The sequence below is a fragment of the Parasteatoda tepidariorum genome, chromosome 1 (assembly GCF_043381705.1).
Source record: "Parasteatoda tepidariorum isolate YZ-2023 chromosome 1, CAS_Ptep_4.0, whole genome shotgun sequence".
Lineage (NCBI taxonomy): Eukaryota > Metazoa > Arthropoda > Arachnida > Araneae > Theridiidae > Parasteatoda > Parasteatoda tepidariorum.
In genome coordinates this window covers 89,004,871-89,024,127 of record NC_092204.1, presented here as the reverse complement: position 1 = coordinate 89,024,127, position 19,257 = coordinate 89,004,871, and the positions used below count along the sequence as shown (strand labels likewise).

General features: G+C 28.4%; 1 protein-coding gene across 2 annotated transcripts in view; it reads right to left on the bottom strand.

Moving 5' to 3' along the window:
* Positions 1-295: 295 nt before the first annotated feature.
* LOC107454632 (endoplasmic reticulum transmembrane helix translocase) overlaps positions 296-19,257 on the bottom strand; it is a 49,722-nt gene continuing 30,760 nt past the window's right edge. For both annotated transcript variants that reach the window (XM_043040758.2, XM_071183541.1), the window contains 8 exons: positions 19,027-19,123; positions 12,398-12,609; positions 10,877-10,994; positions 9,406-9,602; positions 7,370-7,512; positions 4,856-4,967; positions 3,750-3,893; positions 296-2,123 (listed from right to left, as the gene is read on the bottom strand). In XM_043040758.2, coding sequence (XP_042896692.1) covers positions 2,016-2,123; positions 3,750-3,893; positions 4,856-4,967; positions 7,370-7,512; positions 9,406-9,602; positions 10,877-10,994; positions 12,398-12,609; positions 19,027-19,123 — 1,131 coding nt within the window. In that variant the 3' untranslated portion in view covers positions 296-2,015. The remainder of the gene's footprint in view (positions 2,124-3,749; positions 3,894-4,855; positions 4,968-7,369; positions 7,513-9,405; positions 9,603-10,876; positions 10,995-12,397; positions 12,610-19,026; positions 19,124-19,257) is intronic.

Sequence of the window (19,257 nt, the reverse complement as noted above, 5' to 3'; positions counted from 1 at the left end):
ATGTTTATAAATATTAGATTAATACAGTTTTCATTATTAACAATTCATTTTATCCCTAATTGTTAATCCTTTTTTCTTCTTCTAAAATATTTGCAAAATCAATTCAAATTTTGGTACCTAGTTATTTCACACAATGTTGGTGCCTATAAAAGAGCAAAGTTAACAACTTAATTCTTTTACTTCTAATTGTTACTCTGTTAAGATCTTAATTGAAAAATTAGAAGAAGAAAAAATGTGAAATTAAGCAAGTGCATATTTTGATTGTTATATTTAACAATTAGGAGCTTAGGAAATTGTTCAATGTTATATTGATCAATTTTACAACTCAAGAAATTGTGCAATTGTATTATTTTTGACAGAATAATTCAGGATTTACTTCGAAGAAGCTTTCATATTAATTGTTTACAAATGATCCTCAATCACATATAACAAGCAACACATACTTAACAGATAAAACAGAACAAGTTTTCTAGCTTAGCATGTATTTAGTCGGTCTGAGAGAAGGACAAAGATGAAGTCATTCAGTTAAAACATGTCAAGTCATGATAAGACAGTATGGTTACGATCAGTATGAATTCTCTGCTAATTAAATGGGAAGTGAATAACATCAAGAGAAAAAAAAACATATTTTAGGAATAAAGAATTAGCTTGTCTTCTAATTCTTACAAAGTATTATTATCTTTTATATTTTTATTATTTCTTTTCACAAGAGCTCACTTATTTTTGCAAACCTTAATAGCTGAAGGTTTTGCATATTTACCAGCTAGTATACTTGAAAATTTTCAGGGAAGTTATAAATTAAAGTATTAAGTGCAAAGCTTTGCAAACAAGTGAAAAATAACATCAAATAAATAAATAAAGTATAGATAGGGAATGCATTTAATGAGTAACAAGTGCTTTGAAAGCCCAAGAAAAAATATTCAGAATTTATAAAGTGAAAATGGTCAGTTAGACATGCAAATAATCTTCCTGTACAGTATAGAATACACAATAGCCATTGAAATAAAATTTACAAAGATCAAAGTATAAGGGTTGCTTAAATGAAAACTGGCATCATCAATAGCATCAGAAATATCGAGGCAGGATGTAACAAGAATGGATTGCAGATTGGGTATTACTAATAATTAACCAGTTTATGTGAGGTGAATATAATGTTGTGGCAAAATGGATACCTCCAGAACAGAACAAGCAGTAGAATTATTTGTAAAGGTCATCAAAATACAGAAATTTATTGTCTAATAATCGATGCTTAAAGCAAACATAGGGGTATGAAAATAATGGGGTATACATTTTTAAAAACAGAACAGTCAAGATCTAAAGTACTTGAACACTGTGATCTCCAATCCACATATAATGCAGCTATTGATTATGAATAAGAGTTATGAATAAGGACATCAGTCCAGCACTTTGTTAGTAATGAGTAAAAGAATTGTATAATCCTCTTATACCACCAAAAATCACATTACTTCATCTTATTCTGTTCTAGATGCATCCTTTCGGTCTTAACTTTACATTCACTTTATATGCTCTCATGTGATTTCAGAAAACAATTCTAAACAGTCTGTGATGCACTCCTTTTACCTTTCTTTATAACTTTGAATGATAGCACTACTAACATTTCTAATGCTATTACATGTGTTTACTTGTAATCTGAACAACCTTTATAATTCCATGCAAATAACAAGTTTAAAAGAAATTTTATGATTCTTTACATAAATGCAAGTTGAAGATAATTCATTTCTTTAGATGACATATTTGAAAACATTATCAATAACCCTACTCTGTGTTAATAATTTAAAAAGCTAACAAATTTTTCCACATTTTAATATTATATATTTCATCTACTTTCATGCATGAAAATCAAATATTTTTAAATAAATTAATGCATAAAAATTTTTGGGACACATTTAATTTCTTTAGTTTTCACCCAATGACAGGCTACATGCACAATAAAGATAATGATATTAATTTACATTAAAGACATTTGAAAAACAAGTCTAAATATTAAGTTCATATCAAAGTACTCTGAGTTTTCCTCGGCCAAATAATAGTAAACAGATCCGATCCACAAGGAAAGCAAAGAAGAAGTCTGAGAACAAAGTAAGAAGTACCACTTTTTGGAACTAAAAATAAAAATGATAAGCCATATTATACACAAACTGAAACATTTTTATAATAAACATTTTTAACTCTCTGATGATTCAAACAGAAAAATCACACTTTGAACAATATGGCTTTCCTATTAGAGAAAAGTTTTGGAGGTCTGAGCCTAAGATTGATAGGATTCTTTTGTATCTGAGTCTGCCCCAGTCAGAAATGGAAAAAGGAAGAACAAATGAAATATTTTTCATTTTGATTTGCGCATTTACAACATTTGCTTTACATTAAGATTACTTATTTACAGATTTAAAACTTTTTCTTAATTTTTGCACAATTTTTTTTTTTTTAATATTTTATAACCCAAATAGAACAACCCATTTTTAGGTTTTAATCTATCAATGTTGAACTTTGTAGCATTTTAATTTTGAATCCAAGGCAAAAAAAAACAAGAATACTACAGGATCAATGGGTCAAACTAGCCACCTTGGGGAACTTTTAGAAGGAACAAATGGGCATCTGTGTTAAATGAAAAGGAAAACTACAAAAAAATCTCACAATTAGCGTGACGGCAAGGAATTTTAACCCATTATCTGTTTACCTCTAAGGATATTTATACCCCAGCACTGCGGTTGATGCAAGCTGTTAGCAGAATTTGCATTGATCACTTATCGCTGGGTTTTGAATCCTGGTAGAAGAAGAAGAAGAGATTCATTAGAAGGAGAGCGTTCTAACCCCTGAGCCAGTTTACACTCAATAATCATATTTAATAACTGATCCAAGTGGAATTTTGTATATTTCCAATAAAAGAAAAAACTTTTGATAAGTATTTCAATGTGTATTAATATTTGTTAGATATAAATTAATATGTTCTTATAATGCATGAATTTTTAAGCATTTAACAAGTCTAAAAAATGTCTTTCTTTCACGATAACAATCAAAAATAATTTTATATGTTGTATAAAAAACAAAAATATATTTTGTATTTTAAAGCATTCAAATCAATAATTGTTAATTTTAAAAATTTTTTGTAGTTTAAATTATTGTCTATTTTGTAAATACAATAAGTTATTTCTATTATTTAATTATTAATTTTTTTTTGAGCAAGTAACAACAAAAATCTAAAGTTATTTGTTGAATATTAATAAATAAATGAATAAACATCTCAACAAGCTTGACCCTATTGTTTTTATTACTGGAAAAAAACTACCTAAAGGTAGTGTAAAACTCTATTATCAATTAAATATTTGAAATGTGCTCGATTAACTTTTAAAGAATACTTTAAAAACAATTTATATTAAACACATGGTTTAAAAAAATCTTTTTTATTTGAGTTTATGAACTATTTTCAGAATTGCTTCTAAAAGAGACTTTGGGTGCAGATCATACATTGTAGAATATGTAACATCTATATCATGTTGCTGCAACTCCCCCCCCCCTAAAAAAACATAACAGGGGAAGAAACATTAAAACTATGTACAAAAAACTATTTTATTTCATCAATTATATCATACTACCCCCTATTAATTGTACTTATTTCAATTACAGAAATAAAGTAGAATTTTTACTGTAGAACCAAAAATTTGCAAAGTATTAAGAATATTGTGCATTTAAGCAATTAACGAAATTGTTAAAAACAGTGAAATGCTTACTTCTGGTTCAAAGTCTACAATGGAAAATATGCCAGCTAGTTCTGGTGAGAGGCCTGTTACAAGCATCAGTATTGCTGTGCCTGATATTAAAATACTATACATGAGTGGCTTGTTTTCTGTCAGACTTTCCATAAATGGGTGACCCTGTAAAGTAATAAAACAGGTAAATATAATGATCAGAAAACACAAATTAATAAAACACTGTACTCAGAAATAATCTTTAGTTAGACATGCATTAAAAAAAATTAAGAGTCAAAAATCTGCGACTAAAAACTATTGTTTCTGCACAAATTTTAAGTGATTTAGTCGAATCACAATTTGGCAAAGTTAAGATCAATATTAAGATCAAAGATCATAATTTGACATGAAATAAAATAGACCAGTGGAGTAAAAGCTCAATGCAGAAATAAGTAACAATTCAATGGAAATAAAGTTAAAAGTTTTAAAGTAGGTCTAATAGGCATATCTAAATTTGCCCCTCCCCCTACAAAGAGCACTTTAGCTGAAAATTTGAATTTATTAAGGGTATAAAAGGCAAACAGAAAAAGAAACTTGAACATAACTATGTAGAGAAGAGAGATTTTTGTTTCTAATGTTTTCTTGTTTCTTTTCTTCCTTAATCCAGAACCAATTCAAAACAAAGTTGATGAATATTATTGATTAGAAGTTACAAGGGGTCCCATTATATATTATTCATGATTATAAGCAAAAAACTATACTTTTTATCTATAAAACCCTCATAAACTCTTGTGCTTGGCTCCATTATTTTGTCATAAAAAAACACAACAAACTATACCTGATTTGTTTAGATCAAAATATTTAGATGAAAACTTCTTAAAATGTTAATCAATTGAATATTTATTTGTTATTTTATATTTATGTTATCATTTTCTATGTTATTTTAGATTAATGAATTATTTAAATTGTTTTTGCTTAAATAAATTTTAAAAAATTTCTTTTTTCCAATTTTCTAAATTTATGCAAATTTTTTTAGCAGTCATCTATACGAAGGAGTAGAGAAATTGATGAGTGAATTGTGTGCCTTTTAATACATGAAACAGTTAAAAAACCACAACATGTTAAAAAAAATTGGAAATGGGATTTACCCTGTAGTTGACAGCAAATGTGGATATTTGCAGAGCCATAGAGATTATGTAAACTGTGCTATTCAGAAGAGATGGTTTGAATTCAGCCTCTAAGTCAGCAAAGGCCTCAGCTCTGGAAAAAAACATTGACTTTTACAGTTGCTTATACAATTTAATACTATATAATACAGAAACAATATAATACTATTAAGCTTTGATATCAGAAATTTAAAGGGAGACACGAAAAATTTAAAAAGTTTTGAATTTTAAGTTATAAAGTATGAAATTCAAATCATAATTGTGAAAGTCATGAACTAGCAAATGCTTACTTCAAAACAATGTATTTATTTTAAACTATTTTTTTCATTATGAATGATTCACTGCTTTTAAAATAGCGATTACAAAATAATTTTTTGTGTATTTTCTTGTTTGCCCCTGAATTATAAATTTGATGTTTGCTCTCAATGTTTTATGGGCTCATAATTAGTTGTAACCCATTGACTTTTTATTTTACTTGATAATTGGATACCCCCTACAATTAGATGATAGGATGCCTTAATCTAATGCATCTTGTCCCCCTTTCTTCTTCTTTGCACTAATGTACATTCATCCTGCTTTTTCTTTCCTTTTTTTTTTTTGTAAGAATTAATTTGTTACGTTTCATACGAATTTTTGAAAGGGACTTTGGGATCAGTGAAAGTAAAATACTTTTAATCTAGCTAAATTTGCTTCCTCAATTTATGTTGTTTTGAAAGTCTTATCTACCCACATGTTTCACGTGTCTTTTCTATTAGGGACAGATGATTTAAGAAACTTCTTTTCAAATATGGCAATTACCCTTTTTAATACAGCTTCAAAAAATGGTTCATACTAAGGGACAATGTAAAATGTGTTCTGCAAAAAGAATATATTTTTCTATTATCAGAACAACAAATGGGTAGAAAAATTTAGATATTTTTTGTGATTTCAGAAACATTGAAATTGAATCTCATTATAGCAAGGTTAAACAGTATTTTCATTCATAAAATATGGACACCAGAACTGTGCATTATAAAAATACCATTTAAATGTATACATTCCATCTACAAGTTGACAAATTATTACTGAGGGACAATGTAAAATGTGTTAAACGAAAATAATATTTTTTTTCTATTATCAGAACAACTAATGTGTAGAAAAATTTAGACATTTTTCGTGATTTCAGAAACATTGAAATTGAAGCTCATTATAGCAAGGTTAAACAGTATTTTCATTCATAAAATATGGACACCAGAACTGTGCATTATAAAAATACCATTTAAATGTATACATTTCATCTACAACTTGACTAAATTTTTATGAATTTGATAAAACAAAAGCACTTTGATTTATAATTCCTTAAGCTCTTGTATTAGTTAACTTAATTTTCAATTTGAAACAAAACATTTGAACAAAAATGAGTTTTTATTAATCACTGTCACAGATCAAATAACATAAAAGCAGAAACAAAATAAATTTTGGTCTGAATGGACCCTTGATTAAACAGGAACCGACTTCAGCAGAAATATTTTTTGATTTCATAAATTAAGGGTTAAAAAGCATGCAAAATCCACTGGAAACTGTTACATGTGGAAACCGGAAGTATAAATATGCTTTTAGATGTAAAACTTCTTGTTAAAAATTTACAAATGATTTTGTTTCTGAAAACATTTCCACTTTTAACACTTTGAATAAGACTTGTAAAACCAAGCAAACAGCATATCACAAAAAGGTGAAAACATTAATAACTTAAAAGATGCAATAAATGATCTTTTTCAGAATGACCCACACTATTAGCATTTCAATATTGCACATGTTAAAAAAAGCATGCTTGTTCATGATATTTCAATAAAAATGTGTCCTCTAGAAATGTAATATTATGGAGAAAAAGCGAAAAATATAGTGTAAGAGAAACGAAAAGCATGAACTAAAAGTCATCAAGATGTTGTCAAAAACTTAAAAGAACTAAAGCAAATTTGCACAATAAATAAACAATTCAGATATATTTATATCCCAAGCTAAAGTGTTTGTTGTAAGCCAAGAAGCTAAAAATTTAAGCTTTGCCAGAAGAAACTCTTCTACAATTTTGGAAAAATAGAGAAAATATGTAAGTAAATAAATTATTTTTTCTATTTTGTTACGCACATGTTTTTGGTAAGTGTTTAAAGCAAAAAAATATGTACAGTAAGCCAGATGTTTTTATTTATTTATTTAAAATTTCATTATTTTTAGTATATTTTTATTTTAAACTAAAACCTGGTCTTAGCTAAAAAATATTGTGATTCCTTAAAAGATAGGTTTTACTGATCATACCAGATAATCAATGCAAAATATTTATTAAACCAATAGCACTCTAATTATGGTTAAAATTACGAAGTAAAGCACAATAAGATATTAAAATACAATAAGGTACTACTATGTATCACCAAACTTAAATTATAAAGAAAGTTGACACATGAAAAATTTGATAGTTAAACATATTCAAATACATTAGTCAAAACTGAAAATTGTCATTACCTGGGTGGCATTCTTGATGTGGCTTCTTGTACTAAATAAACTAAGCTGCTAAAATGGACACTGAATTGGAGAAGCACTGTTAAAATTGTGTAAAAATTAAATATGTTGGGCAATGGGCGCTCCCTTGATAATGTCGTTAGAGGCTGAAGAATAAGATTAAAGAAAATAAACTTTCAAATAAAATTCATACAACTTAAAATTGCATTAAAGATAGTAATTAAAATAAAGAAATCTGTTGCATAATTTAAAAGAAAATCAAGAACAATAGTTAATTAATAAATTAAGAACAATAAACACAAGATACAAGGCATTGTAAATATTTTTGTTAACAAGTCATTTCATAAGGGTAAATGTATCAAATTTAATATTATATAATAATAATTTACAATAAGGTTTATAAACTTTTAACAAAAAGATCAATTCGATACCCATAGATCAACCGGTCACAAACCACTTGAAAAATAGCATTCAAACTATCTTGGAATAATGGAATGGTAGTAACAATATGTTTTAAATAAATAAGTTTATATTACTAAATAAAACTACTACAACTGTTGATTAACGTATTTATATTAATATAAATATGAAAGACTGAGAAAAACTGGTAGAAACTGCAGGTTAATTAACATAAAGTATAACTTTTCAAAAATTAATTTGTGAGTCCTTTCATAAAATTCCAAATTACCACCATCTGATCTTTATCAACTGAATTTAAAGATGATTTTTATAGCTGTTGAAATATGTAGGATAAATTATTTCGGAATAGTGTTTGGTTATTTTTTAACATCTTTAAAAATAACAAAATTATTTTTAAACAAAATCAGAAAATTTTGAATTTTATTCATAATTTCATGTCAACATGTTTATGTTATAAAGTTTTCATACAGTAGGGGTTATACATAAGAGTGACACAGCCTAATAGGGTTTTGGGGATTAAAATCCCAGCCAGAAATCATCCCTCATAATCGTATCAGTTGCCGATAAATCAGAAAGGAGTTCTGATTCATAGGAAGCTATTCCGCGGTTATTAAAAAAATCAATAAGGTGAGAACAATGTGAAAATAAATGCAATACTGCAAATAAATACAAATTTCTCATTATTCCAGCAACATTTGAAAAAAAATAAAGCAAATGTAATCTTAATGTATTAAATGGCTACAGTACATAGGCCAATTAGGTAATATAGAAAGCTGTCAAGAAAAGTGTGAAAGTTTTCCGAAAATTTAAAAACTTAAAAGCTTTAACAGGGTGCACAGCCAAATTTCTCAACAAAAAATAAGCACCTTTCAAGCAGCTAAAAATATTTTTAAGCACTTTAAAAATATATATAATTAGGCAAGGTTGGCAAGTTTTTGACAATTGACGGTTTTATTGACGGTCATGTCAACAAAAAAAACTTTTGGCATAGTTTTTTACAATTGTCAAAATTCATGAAATTTTGAATCATGTAAAACGAATGGCGTTTTCATATGCTACGGACCAATGGTACGCCAAAATGGATTGGTGTTGAATTAAGTGTGTAAACGTGAATAGACAATTTACTGTATAGACAATGTACGTGAATAGAACAATGTGAACAATGTCTTTTTTCATAATATGTGGCGAAAACCATCGTAGTAAAGGGAAAATTAAGCACTCGTTAAAAATACCCAATGAAAAAAGCTGGCTTAAGGGCTTTTAAAAAATGAAAATCGAAAATTAGCACCTTTAAGCACTTTTTAAAAATGCTATGCACTGAACAGAATAGACAGAATAGTTTAATGAACAGAATAGACAATTGTGAAGCTGATAAAAAAAAAGACCAAAAATTAAAAGAGTTAAGTTTAACTATGTTTGATTCTAAATGAAGATAAGAGTTAAAATTTTAATAAACAAAAGAAAATACAAGTTATGTTAAAAATGATGCTGAGTTTACTTTTCTTAGCGAATTCAACAATATTGTCCATGCTAGCCCATTTTGCCTTGCAGATTAAATTACAAACAGAAAAACTTTCCAATATAGAAAACCTACTATTTCAGCATAAATGAAAACATACCTTTGACCTGGATATAAATAAGAAGCAACCAGCTAGGAGTAGTCCCTGCAGCGTAGCCTGAGTATCACTAAATTTTATGCCATCCAGATAGAGAACACTCTGGCAATAAGCAAGAATTAAGGCATTCAGTGCTAATATTTTAAACATCTGTAATGTAGTAACAAGGGTGCATCGTCCCTGCTTTATCACATGGCAAACTGTAAAATAAAAATTAAATGACAAACACTCTAAGTGGGTACCAGCACAAATAACAGATGTTCATAATTTTTCATTTTTATTTTCATTTTACATTAAATAAGAAGCATTAAATATGTGCTTACATTTACATCAAACAAAACATGTTTTTAACTCTTATAATTTTCAACAATTTCTAAACTTTTCTGAATTTAAAAACAAATTGATAAAAAGAACAAATTTTAACTTTTTTTAAAAAATATTATAAAATTTAATTTTAAAATATTAATACAGTGCAGCAGATGAATTAATGTCACTCCAGAAAAAAAAGAGAATCATTATTTATAGGGTAGTCAACTACCACACTTTTTGCAAAATATTTCATAGAATGGTTTACTTTTAAAAACTAAAGTTTAAAGTTTTCAGAATTTTCAATAATTTTGCCAACATTTTAAACGCCTCACCATGAGAAAGCTGAAAAAAAGGAGTTACATATAATATATATTTCACAAATACAATATTTAAAATATTGCTTATTTCATTGAAAAATGCGAATTAAGCATTATATAATTCATAGTTTAATCATTATGTTTTAATTTACAGGTTTAAAATTAAAGATAAATTTGATGAAAAATTAAAGAGGATGCTAGTTTTTAAATTATTGCGAAAATATAAATCATAGTTTAATCATTATGTTTTAATTTACAGGTTTAAAATTAAAGATAAATTTGATGAAAAATTAAAGAGGATGCTAGTTTTTAAATTATTGCGAAAAAATTTCGTGACAGAAGCACAAACTAAAAGATCTAAATCAAAATATGAAAAATACTATCAGCAAACCATACATTTATGCTTGGTTGACAATGATTGATTTTCTGGTCTGATGTTTATGATTTTCGGTTTTTTGATTTAACATTAAATAGGAATCATGAAACAATATAATTATCTATAATCCATAAATGGTAGCACATGTTTTTTCAATATTTTTGACACCCTCCTCTCCTTTGTCCCACATTTAATTTGATAAAAAAAAATATTAAACAAACAATATACAGATATTTGGAGAATTGATTTTAAAACTTTTATTTTAATCAAAATGTGGAATGTCTGATTTCTTTTCACATTCACATTCTTGTTGTTGAATGTCACCCCCTCTGTGTCAGTATTTCACAAATTACCTCCCTTCCATACAAGTGTGAAATCATGTATGAATCCCCCTAAGGTTATGAATTTCATTCAAAAACATTACATAATCTGTTAGGGTGGCACAAAAGAATAAATATTTCTACCAACTCACTGCATTGGATTGAAGACATTTTAGATGTGAAAGGTGCCGCTATGCTAGCATCTCCCAGTTTGACGATTTGGGGAGGTTCCTCCTCTTCCATTTCTTTTAGAAGTTTGTGAAGTCTTTTCTAAAGAGGAAAAACTTTACATATAATAGCAGAATGATTTTCACAAATGAAGAAAATTTTATCACATTTTTACAATATTTTTTCATACTCAGAAAAAAATTTAATTGCATTCGTATTTAAAAAAATTTTTATTTGTATTTAAGGAAAATGATCTTTTCTTAAACTTGGAGGAAAAAATCAGTATTGCCAGCAATAATGAATTTGATGTATATATATATAATTTGTTAATCAGTATATAGACATAATAAAGAAATAATTTTATATGGCATAAAATTAATTGTGCAATAAATTATTCTTAAAAGCATTTATTTAATTAGCTATATTACTTTTCAATTCAACTATGCATGCAAACAATCCGGTCTGGTCGAACACTTACAAAGAAGAAAGCGATAAGACTCAAAACTTATCTTCCTAAAGTTTGGTTTATTTTTGTTCGTGTAAATCTACTGGCAGGCTACATATTTCATATTTCTCTTCATACAATATACGAAGAAAAAAAATTAGGAATTTTTTTTAGTTGATGAAAGCAGTACTAAGAACAAATTATTAACTTTTATCTAATTTAAATTTTTAAAAAATAAACTGTATTCATCACTCCACTGCTCCAGTGAGTATATCTCTGGGGGAGAAACCCCCCCCCCTTCTCTCCCTAATCTGAGGCATCATATCTTAACAAGATTCATTTTAAGTCTAAATTTGTTTACGACCCCAACTAAGTCACAGAGACATTATACGAGATAGAGAGTAGTATAGATAAAGAGTTGTAAAAATTAAGCTTCATTTAACATACCTCCAGAAAAATTTAGGTATTTTAAAATTATACAAAAAAACTTAATGTTGATTAATTTGTGAAATTGTGATTGCATAAAATTTGAATTTTATACAATAACAATTTAGCTTTGCCCGAAGTAGAAGAAACTTATGCCTTTACTAAGAAAGGGAAAATCTATAAAAACGATCTTGCAAGTGATAATATTGAAATAAATTCTTACCCTTTCAAAAGAAGGCATTAATAAAATTGTATTTTGAGGTGCATTGTATTCTAAAATTGTATTCTAATCTTCAAATAAAACTGATTACTGTACTATTATAGGTACTTTACAGACAAATAAAACAATGAACAGAATAATGAACATTGAGTGAACTGCTGCTGGAAGATTTTGACAACTTTCTATATAACAAATATCAGCTATTTTGGTATTTACATAATTATATTTGTCAACCCTGATTTTGTGACATTCTCTATCAGGGTGAATGTTAAAGGCAGATTATAAGAAAATAGCTTATAATACAGGATTCTGGTAATACATAAATTTAATTACAATTAATGGTGCAAGAAACACATGTTAAAGGACTACACATAAAGTTCTGATTTAAACAAACACAAAATAAACTAACATTACCTGAGCTTCTGTTAAATTATCTTCTTTGCGTGCTTTATTTTTATTATCAGATCGTTTAGACACTTTTCCTTTGGATGCCATAGCTTCTAACTTAGAAATAGCATTATTTTCTATACTGTCAGTTTTCTTAGCTTTATTGTCTACACCATCTTCGTCCTTCTTTCTCCGTTTTTGGTGAGGTCTCTCTGGTGCACCAGATAAAATAGCAACACCTAAATTCAAAACAACTCATTATCCGATTATGCACTATTTACAGTCTTTGACATTATTTCTTTTTGAATGAAAAGTAACTGTGGTATGATAAAATTCATGATATTGGAATTAGGACTGGGCGATATTAGAAATTTTATATTGTGATGCATCATCAGTTTTGCATCGCGATATAGCGATGTATCGCGATATAGTATTTTTGAATTTCATTTACTTGTAAGGCACAGAAAGTCAGATTTCTATCGAAACTCCGTACTCAAATTGATTTAAATCAATTTAAAAGTTTGAAGATATATATGTTTTGCTTAAGAAAGATATTAAATAAATTGACTACTATGCACAAAACTTACTTAAAATATTTATTGAAAAAATGTGTAGACACAGAATGAAATATTTGCACCTCTTTATCGTTTATAAGGTATTAGCAGTCTAATTAAGTACCTAATTACTTAAATTATTAATTAATTAAATTATTAATTAATTTAGGTAATTATTAGGCAACTTTACTAAGCTTTTAACTAGAAATAAAAGAAAGTTTAAAACGATAGGTTTATGAATTATTTGAAAATCAATTAGTTTAAGCGAATGAAATTTTGAAAAAAAAAATTTAAAGCCATAAAAAATAATTTTACTAAATGAGTCATATAAAAATAACTTTGATAATTACATAATTATTAAGTTCGATTGNCCAAAATTATTTTAAAATATATTACTTAAAACACTTAAATAACATGACAATTACTGATTAAGTATTCTTATAAATTGAGAGCACTAAAACAAATCAAAATATTTATGTTAAATCATTGAAAGAGCTGTAAAAGTTATTATTTCAAACCACCGAAGAAACATTTTTCTCTCCCCAAAGGCGAAAGAAAAAAAAAGAATCACAGTTATTCAATGTCAACAACACGAACAAAACAAAAAACACACACGCACAGCTGCAGCGAGCGGAAGAAGAAACAAAATAAAAAGAAAAGACCGTTGAAGAACGATCTTTCGGGTGACGCTATCACACACAAAATCGGATTATCGGGGATCCGGGCCTCTAGTTGGTGCGCCATTATAACACTTTTTAAAAGCTTCAGTTATAAGACTTTATTAAAAATGTTAAAACAAAATTTATTCATGGTACATTTGTAGGAGATAGTTTTTTTAATCTCCCTTTTAAACACACACTACTTGGTTACATTTTAAAACACATGGCATCCATCTCAGTCACTCGTTGCCAACCTCAGCAACAAGTGAAGGAAAAATATCACTATGGTGATTTTGGTTGGTTGGCGCGGGGCCGGAGGCCATAGCGACCAACCCGTTTGTGATAAAAATAAATAATGAAAAAATAAATAAAATAGAAATTTATCAATATATTTACCTAACAATATAAAAAGAAAATTTAAAAAATAAGTTCGTTAAAAATTATTTGTATGTTCAAAACAAAGTGCTAAATAAATTTCAAAAAAAAAAAATTATAAAACGCTTTTAAATCACTATTTTTTATTATTATTATTTCGCATAAATAATTACATTAAATTGAATAATGGCCGAATTATGAATGAAAAACAAAGTAAGGTTTAAATTCTTAAAAATAAAAACAAAAGAATTGTGATATTCGATAATATATTTAGCTAATTAATATTAAAAGAATAAATTAATAATATTATTCCTTTATTAAAAGAATAATATTAAAAGAAAATTTTAAAAAACTGATTGTACTCTCTAATAAAACGAAAAAAAAATGAATAAAATTCGCAAACCTTTCAAATTTTTTTGAATAAACGAAGTTGATTGACTTATGTCCAAATTCAAATGACAAAAAATAAGTTTTGTTTTAACTTTATTTCTAAAAATAAAAGCAACTCAAGATTTATACATTTAAAATTAGTAATAAAAACCCATTAAATTATAAGAAGTTTTATCCAAAAAAAAACCTAACAAATTTAATTACTTTGTAACTTAATTCTTTATGGGCGCCTTATATTAGAAAATTTTCACATTTAAAAATAAGAAAAAGTTTTGTTGAAAAAAAATTACCTAATTAATGACGAAACTCTTTATAAATTCTATTCAATAATAGATTGCGTTCAGAACAAGGCAATGGCAGCGATCACGAAGTTAGTCCCACTGAAAATAATCTACAAGAAATGATATCAAGTCGCGACAAAGAAAAAAACTAAGAGGCTCGAAAACGAACATGCGAGATCACAATATAGTATTCTCAAAACTCTAGTTCTGATTCTACCGCTAATCAATCAAGGCCATTTCCACATAACAAAACGAACACCCCGAGTCGGCATCGGGATTTATACATAGTAAGGGAAGATTCTTGCGTGTCTTATATCGCTATATCGTCTTTCCTCGAAGACTTAAATCAGATTTCTGATGCATCGCCTGGAACAAAAGTCGGTGTATCGACTTGCCGATATAGGCGTTAAATCAATATGTCGCGATACATCGATTTATAGCCCAGTCCTAATTGGAATTCTAATAACTGTACCATTCTTTTTGAAAGTGGAATAAGTCCATTTGAAAAGTTGTATAAGCCTGAGGCTTTAAGGGGTTAGTGTTTGAATGAATTGAAAAACATTGGCAAAGGGTTAATCAATTTGGGTGATGTTTTTAACACTATAATTTGAAAACATCAAAATACAAAAGTGATTATTAAAATTCCAAAAATTTAAATAAACAAACTACATTTCAGCTCCAAATGGATTTATTCCACTTGAAAAATAATGGCTGTATTTGTTCATTGACCTTTCAAGAACTTTTTTATTAATGTTTGAAAACATATTTTCTTTGAATTTCTACACCTGGAGTTCCCATCCAGGGTTCTAGCTCAATTATTTAAAAAAAAAAATAGGACTTTTTTAGCACTTTTTTAGGACTATGAAAAAAAAATTAGCTCTTGATGTAAAGTAAAAATAGCATACTTAATCTATACATGATATTAAAAAAATACAAATAAAGTGTTTCACGATTCATGAAGTAAAAATTACATAATTAATCTATACATGATGCAAATTGCGGCTTAATTTTGTCACAATCTTTTTCCTCAATTTTCTTTTTTTGACTTAAGTAATTTAATATGTTTCTCATTTTTAGAACACACTTGCTTTTGTTTTCTGACATTAATTTTGGATTGATGCAAGCAACATTTCTAACAACAGAATAGTTTATTGGACATTTCTCTAGTAAAGTTTCTAACATTTTGGTGATAAACTTTCTGCAATCTTTCTTTATATTCATATGATCTCGGTCAGAAATAACTTTTGAGGCCAACAGCTGCTTTAAAATTTGGTCACCTTTAAAACCTACACTGATTTTTGTCAGAGAGACATAATTCTTTTCATCACAAAAATTAAAATGGCACAGTTTCTCCAGAGAATTTAAGTTTTCTATAGATTCTGGCTTCAGAATGTTATATAATTGCACACTATGTAATACCAAATCCTGGATATCTGCAGCAAAAAATGGTAAAAGTGGCCGATCTGCTTGATACAGTTTCAAAAATGGTGAAACTAGCTCCGACACATTTAAGAAAAAGTTCAGCTTAACAAGAATTAATTTGTCTTTTATTGCTTCTTGTAAAGTTAAAAAGGATTTACATTTCACTTTTCTAAACTTGCCAACATTTTTCACATAAGATTTCAGATCATTCCAAAGCAATATTGCTCTTTCAGCTGCAGGTGCATTTTCCAGCCAACGGTGGTTACAAAATTTTAGTGGTAATTTGTTCTCAGTTGATTGATTAATAAAATCTTCTTTTCTTGTGGGTGAATCTTTAAAAAGATAGAAGATTGAGCTCAGGATGGAACCAATGAGCCATTCTGTTTCAGATTCACCTTTGTAGAATGCGTTATTTAAAATATGAAGCCCACAACTTCCTATTGCATTGCATTGAACACCATGTTCTTTTAACAAATCTTCTTGAATATTATTATAAAACTTCCAATTGACAGCAGGACCGTCCATAGAAATCTGCAATAATTTCTTAAGGTCTACATTTTTGACTGATGCATAAAAGCAGGCTAAAAGGTCATCTGCTACAGAATGGCCCAGAAAAGCTGATGTTAAGTATCGCGTCTCTACAATGTTCTTATCTGGGTTCCAAAAGTGGATATGTATATCCAACTGCTTCTGCTGTGTCACTTTGTTCAAAGACTCATCAAAAAGCAATGTATAAAACTTGGCATTATCAATGCACTTCAGAAGTAGCATGCTAAAATGAGGTGCAAGTCCAAAATGACAGAGATATGCACACTTAGATTCACTGCAGGTGAAATGACGTGCTATTGAATTGTCTGGAAACATTGTACTAAATAATTTTCCAGTGTCTTTGGAAAAATTGTAAGAATAGTAGCTTTCTACAACTTTTAAAGCCCATAAAATCTCAGAAGAAGGAACTTCTTTCCCCAAAGCCCAACAATCTTCTAAAAAGATGGAGGCAGCAGGAGAGCTGAAGGCAACAGAATTTAAGGATTTAGGGAAACCGATTTAAGGAATCCGATCACTCAAAAAAAAATTCAAAACGCCAAAATAAAAAATATTTAGCACTTTTTTAGCACTCAGAAGAAATTCTAGCACTTTTTAGGCCCTAAAGAAGTTGGGGAAAAATTTTAGCACTTTTTTAGGACATTTTAGGACAGCAAGAACCCTGCCATCCAACCCCGTGAGACCTGCTTCTTATATTTTTCTTTGTTTTATTATCTTAATCAAGCAAATCCCCTCTCTTATTGGTCAATTTATTTTCTTCCTTGTTGTAACTAGTTTGCAATTTTCTTTATCCTCTCTGTGTTTTCTTCCTTTATTTTGAGTTTTTTGACACTGAAGAATGTTTTATATTATAGAACTGAAACTGCTTGTTTATGCTGCATTATTTGCACTTTCTTCATGTTTTTTAGCTTTATCTGAGTACAGCACAAAATCTATCCTTGCTTCATTTTTGAATTATATTTACACATCACCCAGCCATTACCAAGCACCTAGTCCCGTTTTTTAAGGTACTATATTTTAATACCCATGGTCAGATTGCCACATAATTTTTATCCTGAGCAGATGACACGGAAAGTGCTTGAGCTGGTACCAATCTAGCTATTCTTACCAAGCATCATATATATAAAGTTAACAAAAATAATAAATAAATAGTATTTTAATGAAAAAAATCACTTTCCCTTTTTAAGTAAATATGATGCTATTTTCAAAACTTTTGTGGCCAGGATAGCTAGGTGGGTAGGATGGTAAGCTTGTGAGAATGCGAGTTCAAATCCTACCAACCAAAGAATTCCTGTGTTTTAAATGATGACTGGTGCACGTTAAATCTGTCATGGTCACAAAGTCCTCTAAGTTCCCATAAAAAACCAATAGCACATCCTAAATTAAAGATTGATCGTTCTTTAGTTCAGGTCAAAATTATGATCTGTTTATGAAAGACTGGAGTTTAATTTGGTCCGTTAAAAAAAAACAGGCTGTGACGTGTGGGGGGAAAGTTATATTCTTGGTCAAAGATCGCTCCACTGAAAAAATAAGAAATGCACCCTCTGCTTTAAAAATTCGTTTGATTTCTAGCAGGCTCAGCAAGTATTGGCAAATGGCCAAAGAAACAACACAACATATGTTGTGATCTTGCATAAGTTGTTCAAGATTATGTAGGATCAGTTTTGTCCATCTTTAGCCAACACTCTATGTGCCAATTATAAATAAGCTTAAAATATAAGCCTAAATGAAAAGTATTTTTCATCTACATTATTAATGTTTGTGAGGTTACTCCAATGTTGCATTTTTTGAACTTGGACTAATGAAAAAAATTTAAAATTAAGAATTATACATTGATTTTAGTGATATTTTATCTAGATAGAAAATTGACAGAAAGCTGCCAAATTTATTTATTTAAAAAAGTTTGCAAATCTTTTTAACATTACAGTTGTTTGTTAATTCTTGCTGTAACCACTGTGCTGATGTAAAATACTCCTAGAGGTAGATGGATCATAGGTCAGAATTCTCTTGCTGCTGGTCTAACCATGGAAGGTTTTAGTGGTTTTCCTTACCATGTAATGAATATGTGTAGGTAGATCCATCAAAATGTCCTCCATAAAGACTAGTTTGCCCCTGTTGCTTGATCCAAGACTACCCATGCCTTCTGGGTCTAGTTCAAAATTACAAGACTATGGAGTTGAATATTGATAGCAATAAACATAAACCCCAAACTAGATAAATTAATTTCACAGTTGCACCGTAAACTATAGGAAACAACCTATGAAAAAGTAGTAAAATTGAGGAACTTGAGATCCCTAATAATTGAGGAAATTGAAATCCTAATTAAAAATCGAATAAAATTAACATTTTCTCGACTACAAAATATTATTAGATAATAAAAAAAATATCAAGATGCACTATGGATTGAGTAAACTAAATGCTATTCTCACCAACTTGAGCATGTTTAAGAGCACCAACATCATTTGTTCCATCACCACACATCAATGTCACATAACCCAGGCTTTTCATTTCTGTTATTATATTTTCCTTTGAAAGAAAAACAAAAAATATTACAAACAGGCTATCTTTAAAAGAATGGTTAATAATCTTTGTTGTTCGTATTATAAGTTTTGTTTATTAAATGTGACACCTAAGTACAAAATATAAAATTTGAAGTACAT